The 23168-nt window shown below is 36.7% G+C and overlaps 1 protein-coding gene and 1 long non-coding RNA gene across 2 annotated transcripts; one reads left to right on the top strand and one right to left on the bottom strand.

Moving 5' to 3' along the window:
* Positions 1–8894: 8894 nt before the first annotated feature.
* Positions 8895–18726, top strand: gpr18 (G protein-coupled receptor 18). The gene is made up of 2 exons (XM_062059755.1): positions 8895–9025; positions 17606–18726. The coding sequence occupies exon 2, from the start codon at positions 17620–17622 to the stop codon at positions 18622–18624; it is 1005 nt and encodes a 334-aa protein (XP_061915739.1). The 5' UTR covers positions 8895–9025; positions 17606–17619; the 3' UTR covers positions 18625–18726.
* LOC133658122 (uncharacterized) lies at positions 17473–19862 on the bottom strand. The gene is made up of 3 exons (XR_009827399.1): positions 19760–19862; positions 17814–18264; positions 17473–17748 (listed from the first exon to the last, which is right to left on the bottom strand). It is a non-coding gene; the product is annotated as an uncharacterized LOC133658122 (long non-coding RNA).
* Between the last annotated feature and the right edge of the window lie 3306 nt (positions 19863–23168).

Here is a 23168-nt window from a genome sequence, read left to right as displayed (position 1 = left end):
TTAAGTGGAGGAGTGACACAAAGTGAGACCTTGACAAACCCATAAAGCACTTATACACGCATATATAGTGCAGTTTATAAGTGCAACAATAAATGATTATTTATGGCATGGAAGACTTACTAAAAGCAAGCACATGACAAGTATCAAAGGGATGCCAAAAAAACACACCATTGCAGACAGGCTGTTGTCATAACAACATATTGCAGTGAACACAAAGTACCATCTGCTCGGAGGCTTTTTAAGACTCATTGAGAGGACACGCCGATAGATAATTAGGAATAAGAATGAACCCGCTTCCATATAAATAACAACTGTGCTAGATATTGAAACTAAGCTGTGGTTTTTAAAACAATTTGCGTGCGACACATCTGTGTATCCGAAGATGGAGGAAGTACTGCGCTTCCTCAAAAGGTTGACACAAGTATAGCAATTAAGAATGTTTAAAAGTGAGAAGGAAGTTGACATGTCTTCCAAGTAGAAATGTCCCAATTTTAGGGTCTTAAACATGTCTCAGTTTTTTTTTTACAAAGGTTTCCTTTTTATACTTTTTACTCATTTCCAGGTAGAGGTCTGCCAAACTTAAGATCTTGAACACGTCTTATTGAATTCTTTACAAAGAGGTTAACATCTTTTTACTTTTATAGCTATCAAGAATGAAAAAACGAGTATTGACATATATATTGACAAAAGTATTTGGCCACCTGCCTTGACTCACATATGAACTTGAAGTGGCATCCCATTCCTAACCAATAGGGTTCAATATGACACCTTTTGCAGCTATTACAGCTTCAACTCTTCTGGGAAGGCTGTCCACAAGGTTGTGTTTATAGGAATTTTCCACCATTCTTCCAAAAGGGCATTGGTGAGGTCACACACTGATGTTGGTGGAGAAGGCCTGGCTCTCAGTCTCCGTTCTAATTCATCCCAAAGGTGTTCTGTCGGGTTCAGGTCAGGACTCTGTGCAGGCCAGTCAAGTTCATCCACACCAGACTCTGTCATCCATGTCTTTATGGACCTTGCTTTGTGCACTGGTGCACAGTCATGTCCATGCACCAAACTGTTCCAACAAGGTTGGGAGCATGGAATTGTCCAAAATGTTTTGGTATCCTGGAGCATTCAAAGCTCCTTGGAACTAAGGGGCCAAGCCCAACTCCTAAAAAACAACGCCACACCATAATTCCTCCTCCACCAAATTTCACACTCGGCACAATGCAGTCCGAAATGTAGCGTTCTCCTGGCAACCTCCAAACCCAGACTGGTCCATCAGATTGCCACAGAAGGCGTCTCCACTGCTCTAGAGTCCAGTGGCGACATGCTTTACACCACTGCATCCCACGCTTTGCATTGGACTTGGTGATGTATGGTTTAGATACAGCTGCCCGGCCATGGAAACCCATGCCATGAAGCTCTCTGCGTACTGTACGTGGGCTAATTGGAAGGTCACATGAAGTTTGGAGCTCTGTAGCAACTGACTGTGCAGAAAGTCTTTGCACTATGCGCTTCAGCATCCACTGACCCCTCTCTGTCAGTTTACGTGGCCTACCACTTCCTGGCTGAGTTGCTGTTGTTCCCAAACTCTTCACTTTTCTTATAATAAAGTTGACTTTGGAATATTTAGGAGCGAGGAAATTTCACGACTGGATTTGGTGCACAGGTGGCATCCTGTGACAGTTCCACGCTGGAAATCACTGAGAGCGGCCCATTCTTTCACAAATGTTTGTAGAAACAGTCTCCATGCCTAAGTGCTTGATTTTAAACACCTGTGGCCGGGCCAAGTGATTAGGACACCTGATTCTCATCATTTGGATGGCTGACCAAATACTTTTGGCAATATAGTGTTTATGAGATCTGCAAGTTGACTTGCATTCTAGATAGAAATTCCACATAATTAGGTACATGAACATGTCGTATTGTTTTTGACAAGACGTTAACTTCGTTTTACACTTGTACAACCGTTAAGTCTTTAGAATGTTAAAAAGTAGGATGGATTTAATTCCAGGTTGAAATCTCTCAAAATTACAATCGAGAACATGTTTTGCTTCCACAAAGAAATTAACTTTTTTATTTGCTTGTATAATTATGAGGAATGACAATAAAGGAGATGAGAGAGATTTTTATGCAAGTTGACTTGCATGCTTGATAGCAATCTACCATAATTAGGGTTTTGAACATGTCTTATTGTTTTTTTTTTAAATACATTAATTTCCTTTTACTGGGTCTAGGACAGGGGTCACCAACCTTTTTGAAAGCAAGAGCTACTTCTTGGGTAGTGATTAATGCGAAGGGCTACCAGTTTGATACACACTTAAATAAATTGCCAGAAATAGCCAATTTGCTCAATTTACCTTTAACTCTATGTTATTATTAATAATTAATGGTATTTACACTTAATTGAATGGTTTAAAAGAGGAGAAAACACGAAAAAAATGACAATTACATTTTGAAACATAGTTTATCTTCAATTTCGACTCTTTAAAATTCAAAATTCAACCGAAAAAAAGAAGAGAAAAACTAGCTAATTCAAATCTTTTTGAAAAAATTTAAAAAATAATTTATGGAACATCATTAGTCATTTTTCCTGATTAAGATTAATTTTAGAATTTTGATGACATGTTTTAAATAGGTTAAAATCCAATCTGCACTTTGTTAGAATATATAACAAATTGGACCAAGCTATATTTCTAACAAAGACAAATCATTATTTCTTCTAGATTTTCCAGAACAAAAATTTTAAAAGAAATTCAAAATACTTTGAAATAAGGTTTAAATTTGATTCTACAGATTTTCTAGATTTACCAGAATATTTTTTTTAAATTTTAATCATAATAAGTTTGAAGAAATATTTCACAAATATTCTTCGTCGAAAAAACAGAAGCTAAAATGAAGAATTAAATTAAAATTTATTTATTATTCTTTACAATAGAACTTTTTTTTTTACTTGAACATTGATTTAAATTGTCAGGAAAGAAGAGGAAGGAATTTAAAAGGTAAAAAAGTATATGTGTTTAAAAATCCTAAAATCATTTTTAAGGTTTTTTTTTTTCTCTAAAATTGTCTTTCTGAAAGTTATAAGAAGCAAAGTAAAAAAATTAATGAATTTATTCAAACAAGTGAAGACCATGTCTTTAAAATATTTTCTTGGATTTTCAAATTCTATTTGAGTTTTGTCTCTCTTAGAATTAAAAATGTCGGGCAAAGCGAGACCAGCTTGCTAGTAAATAAATCAAATTTAAAAAATAGACGCAGCTCACTGGTAAGTGCTGCTATTTGAGCTATTTTTAGAACAGGCCAGCGGGCTACTCATCTGGTCCTTACGGGCTACCTGGTGCCCGCGGGCACCGCGTTGGTGACCCCTGGTCTAGGATTTTAATAATTTTGTCCATAGTCGATATGAAAATTTCTTATCATGGTTTTTGTGACCAAAACTATCACGGTTATCATTATTATTGCGGCATCGTTGAATGTCCTCAAAAGTACACACTGACATTTTTTTAAATGACTATACTATTTAAATAATAAAAAAAATAAACAATTTAAAAATAATAATTTAATCGTTTTTAAAACTTGTAGAATGCATTTTTTTAATAATAAAGACAATTTTAGTGTTTAAATGTGTTTCATTTCCGGTTTATGTGACATCACGTGAGTCCACTTCCTATTGTAGACAGCTCAGTCCGTGTCATATTCCTCCGAGTGAGAGTTCAAACTGGCTTTATTTTTAACACACAGTCCTCATAACGTTTTTTAGATTAGAGGTTTTTTTAAACTGTTTTAACATCCATGCTTTTTTTTTCTTTTTACCCTGTTATTACTTGTTTTTAACTTGTTTGTCCTGTACAGCACCCTGGGCATCATTGTGTTGTTGTAAGGTGCTATACAAGTAAACCTTGATTGATTTATTCCATCCATTTTCTACCACTTGTCCCTATATATATATATATATATATATATATATATATATATATATATATATATATATATATATATATATATATATATATATATATATATATATATATATATATATATATATATATATATCTCGATTGCTCCGACAGTAATGTGTTTGTACAAGTTTAGATTAGGGTGTGTTGTGTTTTAAATGGGGAAAGACATTAATGTCTCTTGTATTCATGCTAGCATTTTCTAGTCGGTGTGAGAGATTATCAAAGAGCAGATATCAATCACGGTTTTTCCGGGAAAAAAATGTATTTAAAACATAAACACTAACCACTGGGAATTTTACTGTGGTTATTATTAATACATCTCTTGTCAATCCTTCAATTATGGGTTTTGTTTTTGTGTCCCGGCACACCCGCTGTACCTGGGAGGGAGAGGCCTTGGGTACTCATCATGCCTTCTTCACACAGAGGGAGGAGGGGGGATATTAATCTTCGACGATTCGACTACAAAGTTGAAAAGGTCGAATAATCGACTATTCTAAGTAGGGATGGGTACCAAATGTGGTCGTCTTTTGGCACGAATAGAACGGCTCTATAGGTTCCATTGTAAGCAGACTTTTGATCGCATTCATGTAATATATAGAATGTAGGGGTGTAACGGTACGTGTATTTGTATTGAACCGTTTCGGTACGGGGGTTTCGGTTCGGTTCGGAGGTGTACCGAACGAGTTTCCACACAAACATATTAAATAGCCGCCTAAGCTAAAGTCTTAACAAGCTGCTCCGCTTCCTTCTGCATGTCTGTCAGTACTCTACACAGCACCCAGCATTGTCCCACCCACACAACCATCTGATTGGTTACAAACAGAGCGGTAACAGCCAATCAGCAGTGCGTATTCAGAGCAGTAACAGCCAATCAGCAGTGCGTATTCAAAGTGCATGTAGTCAGTGCTTAGCGTTTAGCAGGTAAGCATCAGGCTGCGGACTCTCCCCAAATTATAATAAACACCTCCCAGTCAACTACTAGTAACATCACTATGAGCCCGTTGACCTTCTAGAACAGTGGTTCTTAACCTTGTTGGAGGTACCGAACCCCACCAGTTTCATATGCGCATTCACCGAACCCTTCTTTAGTGAAAAATAAAATGTTTTTTTCCAAATTCAAGACAAAGTTGTATGTTTTGGGTAACACTTTAGTATGGGGAACATATTCTAAGTAACACATACTTAATTTAGAGTTTTTTGGACACTAGGGGAACATATTCTAAGTATCAAAAACTTAATTTAGAGTTATTTGGTTAGAGTTAGGGTTCGAGTTAGAGGGTTAGGGTCAGGGTTAGAGGGTTAGGGTTATAATAAGGCCATGCCGAATAAGGCATTAATAAGTACTTAATAATGACTAGTTAAGAGCCAATATGTTACTAATTTGCATGTTAATAAGCAACTAATTAATGGTGAATATGTTCCCCATACTAAAGTGTTACCATGTTTTTTTTACTGGTGCACAAAATGAAGCGTGCATGAACATCACCTTGTTCAAACAACAAAACCAACACAGTGCATAAACTCACAACAAACAACACGCCTGCAAATCAGTCTGACTTCTGCTGTTGCCGTATCCGTAAAACGCCGGTAGGGAGAAGTTTTTATTTACACGATGAGTCGGGTGTGTTTTGACCTCCCTGAGGCCGACTCACCGAACCCCTAGGGTTTGATCGAACCCAGGTTAAGAACCACTGGTCTAGAAACATAAACGGCAGCTTCAGCTCGCTCGCAGTCCTGGCTTGAGGTGAAGGCTAATTAGCTTTTAGCGTAACGTTAGCTCATTTTGCGGTGTGTGTGTGTGTGTGCGTGTGTGTGCATGTGTGTGTGTTACGGACAGCAAAGCCCTGTCTGTCTGTTATTTCACTTTACCTTTTTCTGTGTTGATAGAGCTGTGTTGAAGCAGTAAAAAAGGACATTATGTTAAATGAAGAGTTTCTGTCTCTGATAGTTGATATAATAATGTAAGTGCATCATTAAGCCTACATGAACTCCATGGTGTTCAGGGATGAATAGTCTCTCCTATTGCTATTGTACTATTTTTTCAGCTATAGTTACATTAATCATTAGTAATGGAGCAGCCTAGTTTTGAATGGCAGGGTCCCTGCTATCACATGTTGATAAAAAAATATAACATTTACATAATAAAAATCAACTACAGGCTTCCCAAATGCTGTAATAAATTAAGCATAATGAGTTGACTTGAAACTGTTTAATGTTGCACTTTTTATATGTAGAGGAAAAGTTTTGTGATTTTATTTAATCTGAGCAACAACTTGAGGCAATTTAATGTGGATTAACGTGGGCAGGATTATTATAGTGTTCCCAATGTTAAAAGGATAAAGCCATTGTTTACAAATTTGGTAAATAAATAACCAAAATATGTATATTTTGTTGTTTTCTTACTGTACCGAAAATGAACCGAACCGTGACCTCTAAACCGAGGTACGTACCGAACCAAAATGTTTGTGTACCGTTACACCCCTAATAGAATGCATTAAAATATACAGTGAATGTGAATGTGAACCGTTGTCGGTCTGTCTGTGTTGGCCCTGCGATGAGGTGGTGACTTGTCCAGGGTGTACCCCTTTTTCCGCCCGAATGCAGCTGGGATAGGCTCCAGCACCTCCCAGAGAGAGACAAGCGGTAAAATATGGATGGATGGATGGACATCTGTCATCACAATGATCGTGAACGATAGGCAAAATTCCAGAAAAAGTGCATTCGCCTTTAAAACACCGACTCTCAAGTTAAAAGGTTTTATTATGGGCACAGTTTGGCTCCGGAACACACAAACTCCATTTCTGATAGTTCCAACAGAAAAACTGACTTGGGGGTAGGGATGATGTTCGAAACCGGTTCTCCCGGTTGTTCGATAAGAAAAGAAACGATTCCATGGACTCGAATCCCTTTTTGAGAACCGGTTCCCGTTATCGAGGCCACTATAGTAAAGAGAAAGAGTTGGTTCTTTATTCGAATCCCTGGGAACGAATCCCTTCCCACAGGAAATGTCCTGTGGCACGTCCCAGGAAATGACATAGCTCAGTCATTCGGCGGCAGATACAGAAAGCAGCAACAACAATGGACCGAAAAGAAACGCCTCAAGGCATGGCTTCATATTACAAAAAAATACGACGAGGAAACGGCTATCTGCAATTATTGCCAGGCTTCGCTCTCATGTAAGGGGAGGAAGTACAACAAGCATGTTGAAACATGTTCAGGCTGCACATAACCTGAAGGTTAGAGAAAGGTGTCGTGGAGAAGCAGCGACGAAGCACGCCCCTCTTCAACCTGCAGCGCCAATTCCGGTGATAGTGCTGGTGAGTAACTAACGTTAACTGTTGCTGGTTAATTTCCATATCTGCTCACTCGTAGCCTTTAGGCTAAAATAACGTTACCTCGTATGTCAATCCAGGATTGCAGTAATGTTAGCTAGACTAACGTTACCTAAGCATAGTCAGTGGCTAACGGTAACGTTAACGTTAGCCTTTTTGTATGTGTCTGATAACGTTAACGTTATCTTGTAGCCTACACCAGTGGTCCCCAACCACCAGTACCGGTCCGTGGATCGATTGGTACCGGGCCGCACAAGAAATAAAAAAATAATTGTTTTTATTTATTTTATTTTTTTTATTAAATCAACATAAAAAACACAAGATACACTTACAATTAGTGCACCAACCCAAAAAAAAACCTCCCCCATTCACACTCATTCGCACAAAAGTTTGTTTCTTTCTGTTATTAATATTTCTGGTTCCTACATTATATCTATATTTATATTATTATATTATTATTATATTATATATATTATATATATTATATATATATATATATATATATATATATATATATATATATATATATATATATATATATATATATATATATATATATATATATATATATATATATATATTATATATAATATATATATATATAATATTATATATATTATATATATAATATTATTATTATTATTATTATTATTATTATATTATAATATATATATTATATTATGATATATATATTATATTAGATCTATATTTATAGATCAATACAGTCTGCAGGGATACAGTCCGTAAGCCCACATGATTGTATTTTTTTATGACAAAAATAAATTAAAAAATACCATACCATGGGTAACAACAGTCAATATTTATTTATTTTATTTTATTTTTTTAGGGGGGTAACGACAGTCAATATTTATTTATTTATTTATTTTTTCTTATAAAATAAGGTGAGCTTTTGCTAAACCAAATATTGTGTTTTTTTCCATATAGAACAACCGATCTGGATTCGATAAGAAAATCAATAAGAAATTGGTTCGATAAGATAAATAATGATAATAATAAATAGGATTCGATAATGGGCTCGAACTCCATCATTTCTTAGCAAACATCATCCCTACTTGGGGGTCAAATAACTGTCAAAGTGTGTCATTATTATAGGCTACATTTTGTATAAAAGCATGAAAAACATCAGTAATGAAGGATTATTTGATGCCAATGTCCAGCACATAATTAATCACAATTAGTCACATACATCATCAATGTGGGCTGATGCCGGCCTTGAGCCTCGCACCTCAAAAGCTACGCTCTCTGCATCCATTAAGTGGCCACTGCAGTAAAAAAAAAAGAACATTTCACAGCACCGCCATGAAGTGTCTATTACGGTCGTCTTATTTCCTGTTTATACGGCAACTGCCTCAACATCCTGTTTTTAATTACTTCTCTCCTGCAGCAGATGCTTCTCGCGAGCAAACCTGCTGTGGATGACTCCCCCGAGAGCTAATGTGCTGTGACAGACCCCACTTTTCCAATCAATAACTCGCCCTAAATCTGCCATCGCTCTGCCTGGCAAAGACGCCACGCCGCTCCCCCTCACACACACACACACACACACACACACTTCGAACTGCGCATCATTTTCTTCAAGGGGGGGGTTTTGGCGGACGGTACGAGCACGCACGCAGGCGGAGAAAGTGTTCACACAGGAAGTGGCGTCTCTGGGCCTCGCGCTTCCTTATTTTGACTGCTGGCTGTTCACTGATGCAAAGGAGCGCTTATTGTGGAATTTGTGAGGTAAGTTGCAGCATTTTGTGACCACTTGTGACCTGTCGAGATGAGGAAGTGCGTATGCCTTCTTAAAATAATACCTACTTTCCTTGTCGTGTTCTCGTTCACCAAATGTAACCTTTATGTCCTTAAATATGTTTCTTAGCGTCATGTGATAGGTTTTCTCATATTTGATCTCCCTCAGTACAGTACATTACAGTCAATATTTATAATGGTGAACAGATTTGGTCACATGATTTCTCTTCAATGGCCATCAGGTTGTGCAGTGGTGCTAATCTCACTTCCACAGTTTGTTCCACCACACAACAATTTAAGCTATCTTTCAGATCATAAAAAGTGGTACATATAGTCCGCAGTTTAGTTTTAATCTATTAAAGACATGAACGGAAGAATTAAATTGCACTGTTGGTTCCTTCGTTGCGGTGAAATGTGTCATTGTATGTGTTAATGACACATGGTTTCCATGTGATGCTCAAAAGTACAGTAGTCACCCACTCTTCTCTTTTTAGCAGCTTGTTTTTAATTTCAATAATGGTTTCACTTTCACTTGGAGCTAAAAAAAAAGTCTTCCTGTGGTATTTTGTATGTAGAAGCACTCACCCTATACACAGTATATACATATATATATTAGGGCTGCAACTAACGATTAATTTGATAATTGATTAATCTGTCGATTATTACTTCGATTAATAATCGGATAAAAGAGACAAACTACTTTTCTATCCTTTCCAGTATTTTATTGAAAAAAACCAGCATACTGGCACCATGTTGTGGACATTGGGGGTGCAGCATACACCAATAATAACACAGAAATGTAACTCATCAGAACTGAATCAGATATTGTACACGTTTCTGTTGTGAATAATAAAGGATTCATTTTAGGCTGCCTCTGAATAATAGCATGAAATATTCCAGCACCTTCATAACGTTTAGTTATACTAAAGCGTCACTCAAATCTAAATATATTTATATAGCTTTATCAGCCCGGCTACATTGATCCATTATGAAACCAACCTGAGATATTTCTGTCCGTTACGTTTATTTCGAAATTGGTAACCGTGCGTTTTCTCTCTCAAAACGGAGTCAAATGTGCCGGAGACACATTATCAGCCCCGCGTTGCAACAAAGGCATAACTTTAACGTTACTCACAAAAAAGCTGAACTCATGAATGCTTGTTGCCACTATGGACTTAAAAAGTTACGTACTGTGAGTTCTTCCCTTCATCCATGGCTCCAACATGTTTCCTTTTCAGGTGCTTCTGAAGCAATGTTGTACTTCCGTGCCATTTTGCAGGAAACGGTCTTCTTTAAAGTCTTTAAAGTGAAGTGTTCCCACACTTTTGACGACTTAGGTCGTACACTTTTCTCCATTGAAGCAATAACCTCAAGATGTTTTTCTGCTAAACTATCGGTAGTGTTTTCCTGCGCCATTTTTCAAATTTTTCCAGCAAAGGAGACGCCGTGGTCACGTGAGCTGCACATGACACATCATTGGCTAGCTTACGCCACCTCATGAGACGTAGCCTCCCCGCCGCCCTGGCGCTGTTTTGTACTGTTTTTGTACTTATTTTGATTATTGTTTCTCAGCTGTTTGTAAATGTTGCAGTTTATAAATAAAGGTTTATAAAACAAAAAAAAACAACAACAAAAAATGTTTTTAAAAAATTACAAAAAAATAAAAAATAAAAAAGCGCATGCGCATAGCATAGTTCCAACGAATCGATGACTAAATTAATCGCCAACTATTTTGGTAATCGATTTTAATCGATTCAATCGATTAGCTGTTGCAGCCCTAATATATATATATATATATATATATATATATACACAGTATATACATATATATATACTGTATATATAAAAACAAATAAAATATATTTGTGAAAATAAACAGAATATATATATATATACAGTACAGGCCAAAAGTTTGGACACACCTTCTCATTCAATGGGTTTTCTTTATTTTCATGACTATTTACATTGTAGATTGTCACTGAAGGCATCAAAACTATGAACGAAACACATGTGGAGTTATGTACTTAACAGAAAAAGGTGAAATAACTAGGGATGATGCTCGAAACCGATTTTCCCGATTGTTCGATAAGAAAAGAACCGAGTTCTCGGACTCGAATCCCTTTTTGAGAACCGGTACCCGTTATCGAGACCACTATAGTAAAAAAAAGAGTTGGTTCTTTATTCGAATCCCTGGGAACGAATCCCGTCCCGACAAAATGCCCCGTGTGACATCACAAGAAATGACGTGACGTAGCTCAGTCATTTGTCCCGGTGAGGTGCAGCGTGCTGCGGTTCGTTCTCCCGGGACGCAAAACTGACGGCTCCGGACGAAAGCGTGCAGGTAGGAGATGATTTATTTTTCATAAACAATACACATTGCAACAGACTGGAACGAAACAAAAGGAAAGCGTGCCGTTCGCACGAGAAGCTAAAGCAAAAACTTACTTAGCACAGGAATACTAGAAGCTAAGGTAACTTTAGCACAGGAATACTAGAAGCTAAGGTAACTTTAGCACAGGAATCATGAGCTGGAAAAGCAGAATGCCAACGTAACTGTTGCAAATGCAAACAATGAAGCCACGACGAGTGAGCGGAAAAGGCAGGCTTGAATAGAGTCTCTGATGAGCAACAGGTGCGCGTACAAGGCAGGTGAAAATCATAAGTAACCATGGTGACTAAAACAAACCCCCGAAGTGCACAAAACAACTAAGGAAGTCCAAAACTAACAGAACATAACTAAACAAAACATGATCCGACCACATCATAATAAATCACAGTTTCATATCATTTCACTTTACAGGAGTAGGAAGAAGTCAAGCTTATTTAATCCTACCCCTTTCCCACTTCATAGCGTTTACAAATATATACATCATTTACTGACCTTTTTATAATAAAATATCTGTGAATTAGTATATACAACAGTTTTGTAATATGTAATTAATTAATTCAGTCATTATTAATATACTGAGATGAAGAATATCTTATTTTCAATAAGGTTGAAATAATTCTTCTTCTTTGTACTTTGTAAGCACTATTCATTTGAACAACCTCTTAAAGTGGATCATATCAGTACAATGTTTCACTTCTTTACTTCATCCATTCCATCATTTAATTCCACATCATTTTAACTGTTTGCAATTTTACCAAATCATCAAACTTTAATATTTCTGACTCAATAAATAAAGTGTTTGTATGTTCTCTATATCCAACATTATGTATCAGTCTAATTGATAACACGGTTAACGAATGTAGCGCACATTTGTAGTTATTTCCCCACATTTCTGCACAATAACTCAGATATGGTAATACTATAGTAGCGAGCAGTAGAGAATGTGAAGTGGTTTGTTAAACCAAATATTGTGTGTTTCTTTCCACATACAACAACCTATCTGGACTCCATAAGAGAATAGATAAAGAATCGGTTCGATAAGAGGATTCGATAATAGGCTCGAACTCGATCATTTCTTATCAAACATCATCCCTAGAAATAACTGAAAACATTTCTTATATTCTAGTTTATTCAAAATAGCCACCCTTTGCTCTGATTACTGTTTTGCAAACTCTTGGCATTCTCTCGATGAGCTTCAAGAGGTAGTCACCTGAAATGGTTTTCACTTCACAGGTGTCATAGTTTTGATGCCTTCAATGACAATCTACAATGTAAATAGCCATGAATATAAAGAAAATGCATTGAAATGAGAAGCTGCACTAATATATATATATACATATATATATATATATATATATATATATATATATATATATATATATATATATATATATATATATATATATATATATATATATATATATATATATTAGGGCTGCAACAACTAATCGATTAAATCGATTATAAAAATAGTTGCCGATTAATTTAGTCATCGATTCGTTGGATCTATGCTATGCGCAGAGGCTTTTTTTTTTTTTTTTTTTTTTTTTTTTTTTTTTTTAAATAAACCTTTATTTATAAACTGCAACATGTACAAACAGCTGAGAAACAATAATCAAAATAAGTATGGTGCCAGTATGCTGGGTTTTTTCAATAAAATACTGGAAAGGACAGAAATGTAGTTTGTCTCTTTTATCCGATTATCAATCGATTCATCGACTGATTAATAATCGACAGATTAATCGATTATCCAAATAATCGTTAGTTGCAGCCCATATATATATATATATATATATATATATATATATATATATATATATATATATATATATATATATATATATATATATATATATTTATTTATTTATTAGGGATGTTCAGCTCTGCCTTAAATGGTGATTCGATATTAATGAACAATGTCATATGTTTATTTTTTAAACATACACATACAAAACAAGTGGTTCCTGTAATAATTATGAACAAATAGTAAAACTAATAACTTTTTGTGCCTACATCAGAAAAGAAGATGTAAACAAAACACTTTTGGAAAAGCCACCAGGTATTTACTGTTGCTTGCTCAGGTAGCAATAATTAAATACAGAGAAAACAAGCAAGCAAGCTGTGCATCAAGTAGAGGTGTTATAACGCCACAGTAACACGAGCGCAAGATACAATTGAGTGCCACCAGGTAAACTAAACAGCAGCTGTAGAAGCTCAAATTCTTTATTTATTTATTATTTCGAATGCTTAAAAAAATACATCCGTCGTCATGTCTGTCTTTCATAATGATTGTGAACGATCGGCAATATTCCAAAAAATGCAGTTCTTTTGAAGAAGAATTGTTGCCTTACAAACTTTTGTGTGATGTTGCGTCCAATTTGTAATTATTACAAGATGATTTGTCATGTGCATGCGGCGGCACCTGAACCTAATGCAGGCATGTGATTTGACCACAATGAAAAAGACTGAAAAAATGTCCGGACGTGTGGGGGACGAAGGCCCCCAGCCAGGTCCAGCCAGGTCCAGGGCGGTGCCCTGGTGGGGGGACAAGGGGGGCAACGCCCCCCGAAGCTCCTGGTTTTTCACCAATTTAACATGCTAAAATTAACAAAGACAGCACCATTTGAAGAAAATATTTTAGTGTTTAAAGACATGAAAACATCATTAATAGAACATACATAACCCAATTATCCTAATGAATGACTGTATATGGTTCAGTCCCAATAGTATTTAGTCACTAATATTTACATCTTGTGTTCATTTCACATCCACAGGTGTCACATTGATCAGTGTTATTATCTACACTTTATTTACAGTATTACCACATTACTTCAGTTCACTTCACACATTAGCTTTCTCGGAGAGCCCTAACATGAGCTATCTTGCAAATGTATTTAACAAAATACCAAATGTAAACATTTCATTCTTTTCGCCAAAATAGGATATAAATTTATGAAAATAATTAAACATATTTAGTATTGTTTACTCATATTTGAATATAGTAAATAATAATAATGTGAGGACACTGACATATTGCATGAAACAAATGTGAAAATATTTACTTTCAAGATTGTTACACTACTGACAATAGTTTCAAGAGACTACATAAGAACTTAATATTACAAAATAGTATTATATGCAAATTTATTTCAAATAAATTGTTAACTGGATTCAATAATGCGACTCTTTGAATTTCTGTAATTTCATAATATATTTTCACGTGGCTTTTTATTTTTAGAAAAAAACATTTATATTTCGCAAAGCAATAATTGGTTAATATTTAAAACAAACATGCATATTTCGCAAGCAAATATTTTTTAGCTTACCTCATTATTAACAACTCTGTCTGCAACTGAAGTGGGTTGTTTGGGTGGATCTTTCCTCTCGATGTCTACGGCAGTTGTCGATGTAAACGTAAACAAAGGATGAAGTCCGTAAGGTTTGCTCACTTTCGGTTGACATCCAAAAGTACCAGCTAGTGAAAAGTTGGTTTTCCATGCTTCAAGTTGTTTCATATGTTTTTGGCGTTTTGCATGTACTTCCAAAGCCTTGAAACTTCGTGATCCATAGTCAATATTACCATGACACCACGTGCACAAAACCTTTCCGGGACGATCGATTTTCCGAATAAAATCACCGAACAAAGTCGTAACTTCCTTCTTCCCAACAGTATCAGTGATTTCCCTTTCCATCCAGTCCCATCGAAACTTATTTTTGACATGTTTATTAATTTCTTTTACTCGTAAAGCGTCCTTTCTCTCCAGAACCGACATCGTTTACATATGGAAAATGGCCGTAGTAACCATTATGAATGATGACGTTATTAACGTCATCATTCATAACAGATGTCCTGATTGGTCACAAGGAACATATCGATCAACTACGGCGTAATATAAACTACGTCTCGAATCTTGATTTAGGGTCGGGAAAAAAAACGGAAAAACGGGAGATAATTAGTTTTTTTCCCGAGATTAAAAAAGACGGAATTCCGACTTTAGACGGAAAAATCACATGCCTGTAATGTGACAGCGTGTTATAATTACGACAATCAGCTGGATTAAAAAATACCAAAAGCAGTATCATTCGTCCAGAATCTTCACAGTCCAGGAGGACCGACCCAAGTAGAAACCAGTACTAAAATATACCGGTACTCAGTATACATCCCTAATGAACAGTGTAATAAATGATATGATTACCTCGCAGAGTTGTGGCTAAGTTGGGGCTGGAAGTCTTTCAAATCTGTCTTTGTCTTGCCAGTTGGTAGCTCTGCTAGCATTAGCATCCCTAGCTCCCTCGTCACCAGTTTGAGTGTCTTCATGCTGTCACAACAGGTGGGTGATGACATTAGTCGTGCTGCCGCTACTTTATCGCTGCTTTCCAAACGTTACAAATGGCAATACTTTTATCCAACGGACCATTTTTTTTTAAAAATCCAAACGTTAACCACACTTTAGATTTAATATTCGGGGGTGTATTGTTTTATAAACTCTTTCAGTGCTGTCTCCCACATTGTTCTGTCGTTGTCAGTCGCAAACAAGAACGGTACTTCCGTATTACGTCATCACAGAAATCTCGCAAGATCAGAGCGGCCATATTTCATAGTCGATCTACAAGCAACCTATATATCACTTTCCAACCGGACCTATCCATAACATATACAGTTCGATCCAGATGATCGGCAAAAGATGTATCCTTATCTCTAAAGTTAAAATTGGTTATCAGTTTGTAACGATTATTTTTTACACCAATATATACATATATATACAGATATATAGTATATACATACACATACATAAATAGATATACATATATATATATATATATATATAATCTCCTGATGATTGAGGGAAACCCCTTAATGAAACAGGCCTGTAGAGATGAAATAGTCTTGTGATTTTTCCCACACTTACATATTACGCTCTACCACGGTATCGAGCACTATTTATTTTTTTGGATAATCTAATTAAGACATATATACATACATATATACATATATACATATATATATATATATATATATATATATATATATATATATATATATATATATATATATATATATATATATATATATATATATATATACATATATACATATATATATATATATATATATATATATATATATATATACATATATATATATATATATATATACCTGTATATATATATATATATATATATATATATATATATATATATATATATATATATATATATATATATATATATATATATATATATATATATATATATATATATATATATATATATATATATATATATGTGTGTGTGTATACATGTATATACTGTATATTTATACAGTATATATATCCATCCATATATATATATATTTATATCGCCATCCATCCATTTTGTACCGCTTGTCCTTCTCGGGGCCGCGGGGACAAAATGGATGCTAAAAACATAGAGGTGGATGAAGTAAGTAAATATATATATATATATATATATATATATATATATATATATTTTTTTTTTTTTTTCTTTATATATAAATATATATAAATTAATAAATAGATAAATATATATATACCGTATTTTCCGCACTATAAGGCGCACCTAAAAACCTACAATTTTCTCAAAAGCTGACCGTGCGCCTTATAATCCGGTGCGCCTTATATATGGACCAATATTGAGCCACAACAGGTCTCGAAACCCCAGCCTCTACTGTAGCGTCTATTCTATACGCCTTATAATGCGGTGCGCCTTATATATGAACAAAGTTTTAAAATAGGCCATTCATTGAAGGTGCGCCTTATAATTCGGTGCGCCTTATAATCCGGTGCGCCTTATACTGCGGAAAATACGGTATACATATATATATTTATTTATTTATTTCATCTACCTCTATGTTTTTAGCAAAATAGAAAAAATCTAAACAGATATTTGTAAAAAATAAACAATATATTTAAAGTATCAAGTATCAAGCCAATTCCGATACTGCGATGGCATCGTAATATCGACATTCAAACCACCTGCTTTTATTTGAGGTGGGGCGCTTATTTGCTCCAGTGGAGGAACTTGGTGATTCATTGGGTTACGGCATCTTTTCAAGCGGAGGCAACTATTTGAGAAAAAATGTTTGAAACTTTTTGTGACATTTTAAGTATTAAAAAAACTTCTTACCTGGTGTCGCACTTTTTTGCTGTTTTTTTCTGCAGAATTTGGAGCTACAATGACCTTGACACTCCCTCCCAACTCATCTCGGCTTCCGGATGAGTACCGCACGGCTGGCCTGGTCTTCTATTGCTTCATCTTCGTCAGCGGCCTCATGGTCAACCTCAGCGCTTTATGGGTTTTCGCCCTGACCACCAAGAAGAAGAGCACCATCACCGTCTACATGACCAACGTGGCGCTGGTGGACCTCACCTTCATCCTGCTTCTCCCCTTCCGGATGGTCTACCTCCACTGGGACTTCTGGCCCCTGGGCGATATTTTCTGCCGCATCAGCGCCGCCATCACGGTCTTCTACCCGTGCATCGCCATGTGGCTCTTCACTCTCATCAGCGCCGACCGATACATGGCCATTGTGCAGCCCAAGCACGGCAAGGAGCTGAGGAACGTGCCCAAGACGGTGGCAGCGTGTGCCGGGGCGTGGCTAATGACCCTGGGCGGGACCGCCCCCTTGCTTTTCTCGGGTGGGGTCGACCGCGACAGCAACTTCACCACCTGCTTCAAAATGCAGGACGTCATCTACCTGCGACGCCAAGACTCCGTCAACTTCGCCCGCGTGGCCTTCTTCTTCCTGCTGCCCATCTGCGTCATGATTGGTTGCTACGTGGTGGTCGTGGACAACCTGATCCACGGGCGCACCTCCAAGCTGAAACCCAAAGTGAAGAGGAAGTCCATCAAGATCATCATCACGCTCATCCTGCAGGTTTTGGTTTGTTTTGTGCCGTTCCACGTGTGCTTGTTGCTGCACTTGCTGGGCATGGACAAAGGCGAGGCCTTCTGGACGTGGGCCGTGTTCTCCACGTTCCTCATGAACCTGAGCACGGTTCTGGACGTCATTCTGTATTACATCGTCTCCAAGCAGTTCCAGGACAGGGTGATCAGCGTGATGCTGTACAGCAGGGGTCACCAACGCGGTGCCCGCGGGCACCAGGTAGCCCGTAAGGACCAGATGAGTAGCCCGCTGGCCTGTTCTAAAAATAGCTCAAATAGCAGCACTTACCAGTGAGCTGCCTCTATTTTTTAAATTTTATTTATTTACTAGCAAGCTGGTCTCGCTTTGCCCGACATTTTTAATTCTAAGAGAGACAAAACTCAAATAGAATTTGAAAATCCAAGAAAATATTTTAAAGACTTGGTCTTCACTTGTTTAAATAAATTCATTAATTTTTTTACTTTGCTTCTTATAACTTTCAGAAAGACAATTTTAGAGAAAAAATACAACCTTAAAAATGGTTTTTAAACACATATACCTTTTTACCTTTTAAATTCCTTCCTTTTCTTTCCTGACAATTTAAATCAATGTTCAAGTAAAAAAAAATTTTTTATTGTAAAGAATAATAAATAGATTTTAATTTAATTCTTCATTTTAGCTTCTGTTTTTCCGACGAAGAATATTTGTGAAATATTTCTTCAAACTCATTATGATTAAAATTCAAAAAAATTATTCTGGCAAATCCAGAAAATCTGTAGAATCAAATTTAAATCTTATTTGAAAGTCTTTTGAATTTAAAAAAAAAAATTTGTTCTGGAAAATCTAGAAAAAAATAGTCATTTGTCTTTGTTAGAAATATAGCTTGGTCCAATTTGTTATATATTCTAACAAAGTGTAGATTGGATTTTAACCTACTTAAAACATGTCATCAAAATTCTAAAATTAATCTTAATCAGGAAAAATTACTAATGATGTTCCATAAATTATTTTTTAAAGTTTTTCTCTTCTTTTTTTCGGTTGAATTTTGAATTTTAAAGAGTCGAAATTGAAGACAAACTATGTTTCAAAATTTAATTGTCATTTTTTTCCGCGTTTTCTCCTCTTTTAAACCGTTCAATTAAGTGTAAATATCATTAATTATTAATAATAACATAGAGTTAAAGGTAAATTGAGCAAATTGGCTATTTCTGGCAATTTATTTAAGTGTGTATCAAACTGGTAGCCCTTCGCATTAATCAGTACCCAAGAAGTAGCTCTTGCTTTCAAAAAGGTTGGTGACCCCTGCTGTACAGGAACTACCTGCGCAGCGTCAGGAGGAAGAGCAGGCACACGGGCAGCCTGTGATCCTTGAGCAACGTGACCAGCGCCATGGTTTAAAAAAACTTAGCCTGCTTATCTTGTAAAAAGGTGCAATAGTTATTGTATTTACCTGGATGCAATTTACACTCGCGGTGTGGCAGCGCTGCCGTCAGGGTGACAACATCTGTGTGGCGAGCTGATGTACCCACCTGGGAGACTTTAGAGCGTCTCTGCACAAAAACAACACAAGGTGTTAGTGAGCACGCTCGTGCAAATTAGGCTCCCAATCATTAAAACGTAGCCTACAGTAATGTTTTTCTTTGTCATCACACAGAGACTTACAGAAACAACTGGTGTAAATTATACAGAATTCTATAAAAGCTACTGCTTCTATTAAACTTTTATTGAGCAAATCAGCTGCTTGTTTTAGTAATCTTCTCATACAGCCACAAACTAAGTGTTACCCAGTGTTTGCCATATTCATTTATTTGCGGTGGCTCGCCACGGATACATTTGGACCGCTACAGATAGATGCGGGAAAGGGTAGCGAGATATATGCAATACACGATATAAAGTCGACGTTCATCAATCAATCAATCAATCAATGTTTATTTATATAGCCCTAAATCACAAGTGTCTCAAAGGGCTGCACAAGCCACAACGACATCCTCGGTACAGAGCCCACATAAGGGCAAGGAAAAACTCACAACCCAGTGGGATGTCAATGAGAATGACTATGAGAAACCTTGGAGAGGACCGCAGATGTGGGTGACACACCCCTCTCTAGGGGAGACCGGATGCAAGGGACGTCGAGTGGGTCTAGCATAATATTGTGAAAGTCCAGTCCATAGTGGATCTAACATAATAGTGTGAGAGTCCAGTCCATAGTGGATCTAACATAACAGTGTGAGAGTCCAGTCCATAGTGGATCTAACATAATAGTGAGAGTCCAGTCCATAGTGGATCTAACATAATATTGTGAAAGTCTAGTCCATAGTGGATCTAACATAATAGTGAGAATCCAGTCCATAGTGGATCTAACATAATATTGTGAGAGTCCAGTCCATAGTGGATCTAACATAATAGTGAGAGTCCAGTCCATAGTGGATCTAACATAATATTGTGAAAGTCTAGCCCATAGTGGATCTAACATAATAGTGAGAGTCCAGTCCATAGTGGATCTAACATAATAGTGAGAGAGTCCAGTCCATAGTGGATCTAACATAATAGTGAGAGTCCAGTCCATAGTGGATCTAACATAATATTGTGAAAGTCTAGTCCATAGTGGATCTAACATAATAGTGTGAGAGTCCAGTCCATAGTGGATTTAACATAATAGTGAGAGTCCAGTCCATAGTGGATCTAACATAATAGTGTGAGAGTCCAGTCCATAGTGGATCTAACATAATAGTGAGAGTCCAGTCCATAGTGGATCTAACATAATAGTGTGAGAGTCCAGTCCATAGTGGATCTAACATAATAGTGAGAGTCCAGTCCATAGTGGATCTAACATAATAGTGTGAGAGTCCAGTCCATAGTGGATCTAACATAATAGTGTGAGTCCAGTCCATCGTGGATCTAACATAAGAGTGAGAGTCCAGTCCATAGTGGATCTAACATAATATTGTGAGGGTCCAGTCCATAGTGGATCTAACATAATAGTGAGAGTCCAGTCCATAGTGGATCTAACATAATATTGTGAAAGTCCAGTCCATAGTGGATCTAACATAATAGTGAGAGTCCAGTCCATAGTGGATCTAACATAATATTGTGAAAGTCTAGTCCATTGTGGATCTAACTTAATAGTGAGAGTCCAGTCCATAGTGGATCTACCATAATAGTGAGAGTCCAGTCCATAGTGGATCTAACATAATATTGTGAAAGTCTAGTCCATAGTGGATCAAACATAATATTGTGAGAGTCCAGTCCATAGTGGATCTAACATAATAGTGAGAGTCCAGTCCATAGTGGATCTAACATAATAGTGAGATTCTAGTCCATAGTGGATCTAACATATTGTGAAAGTCTAGTCCATAGTGGATCTAACATAATAGTGTGAGAGTCCAGTCCATAGTGGATCTAACATAATAGTGAGAGTCCAGTCCATAGTGGATCTAACATAATAGTGAGAGTCCAGTCCATAGTGGATCCAACATAATAGTGAGATTCTAGTCCATAGTGGATCTAACATATTGTGAAAGTCTAGTCCATAGTGGATCTAACATAATAGTGTGAGAGTCCAGTCCATAGTGGATCTAACATAATAGTGAGAGTCCAGTCCATAGTGGATCTAACATAATATTGTGAAAGTCTAGTCCATAGTGGATCTAACATAATAGTGAGAGTCCAGTCCATAGTAGATCTAACATAATAGTGAGAGTCCAGTCCATAGTAGATCTAACATAATAGTGAGAGTCCAGTCCATAGTAGATCTAACATAATAGTGAGAGTCCAGTCCATAGTGGGGCCAGCAGGAGACCATCCCGAGCGGAGACGGGTCAGCAGCGCAGAGATGTCCCCAACTGATGCACAGGCGAGCGGTCCACCCCGGGTCCCGACTCTGGACAGCCAGCACTTCATCCATGGCCACCGGACCTGTGCTCCAACCTGGACGTTAGAGTTTTTAATACTGTTGTTATATCCTGATAAGAATGGATGTTAATGACACATTCGAGCTATGTCTGCAAATTTGACAGCAACAGGAAAACAAACGCATTCTCAACGCTAGCGGCTAACGTCCCTCCGCAGTGCAAAGCCAGTTTTAAGTCAGCAATCATCGCCTCCGCTACACTACACACTTTAGGAGTATAAGCTAATAGCAAGCTGGAGCTCTTGAACGTAAAAACATAGGTGGGCAGATCGATGCAAATTGACAGTAACGATACAAAGTATAATTATTATTTTTGGGTCGATACCGTAGAGCAGGGGTCCCCAAACTTTTTGACTTGGGGGCCGCATTGGGTCAAAACACTTTGGCACGAGCGCGATGATGTCACGTTATTATGGGAAAATAAATTTTTAGACAATATGAGGAGACACCGAGAGTAACAAGCAGTAGAAAATGGATTAGAAAGGACAGATTTAAAAAAATAATAATTTACAAAAAAACCTTTAGACTTCCCGCGGGCCGGACTTTGGACGTTGGCAGGCCGTTTTTTGGGCACCCCTGCCATAGAGGTTAGATTGAAATTATTTTGGGTTTTTTTTGTTATTGTTTACAAACTCGGGAAATAGGTCTCTGGACACAGGAGGACTTTACGTGCAAAAACCGAAGGATGTAAATCATAGCCAATTGTAAGACATAATTTAAATATTTCATTCATATTGTTACACCGCCATCCTGTGTTTTTGTTTGATTATAATTGTGGTCAAAAATGCAATCATTCAATTTTCTTAAATAGTCTAAGTATCAGCCTTGATATGACCAATACTGTGCCTGTAACTACTTAAGATTGGATCAATCAATCAATCAAAATGTATTTATATAGCCTTTAATCACAAGTGCCCCAAAGGGCTGCACAAACCATAACGACATGGTT

This window comes from Entelurus aequoreus, linkage group LG10 (assembly GCF_033978785.1).
Source record: "Entelurus aequoreus isolate RoL-2023_Sb linkage group LG10, RoL_Eaeq_v1.1, whole genome shotgun sequence".
NCBI classification, from domain to species: domain Eukaryota; kingdom Metazoa; phylum Chordata; class Actinopteri; order Syngnathiformes; family Syngnathidae; genus Entelurus; species Entelurus aequoreus.
Note: the sequence above shows the minus strand (reverse complement) of the source record. Positions and strands in the feature narration are given on the sequence as shown.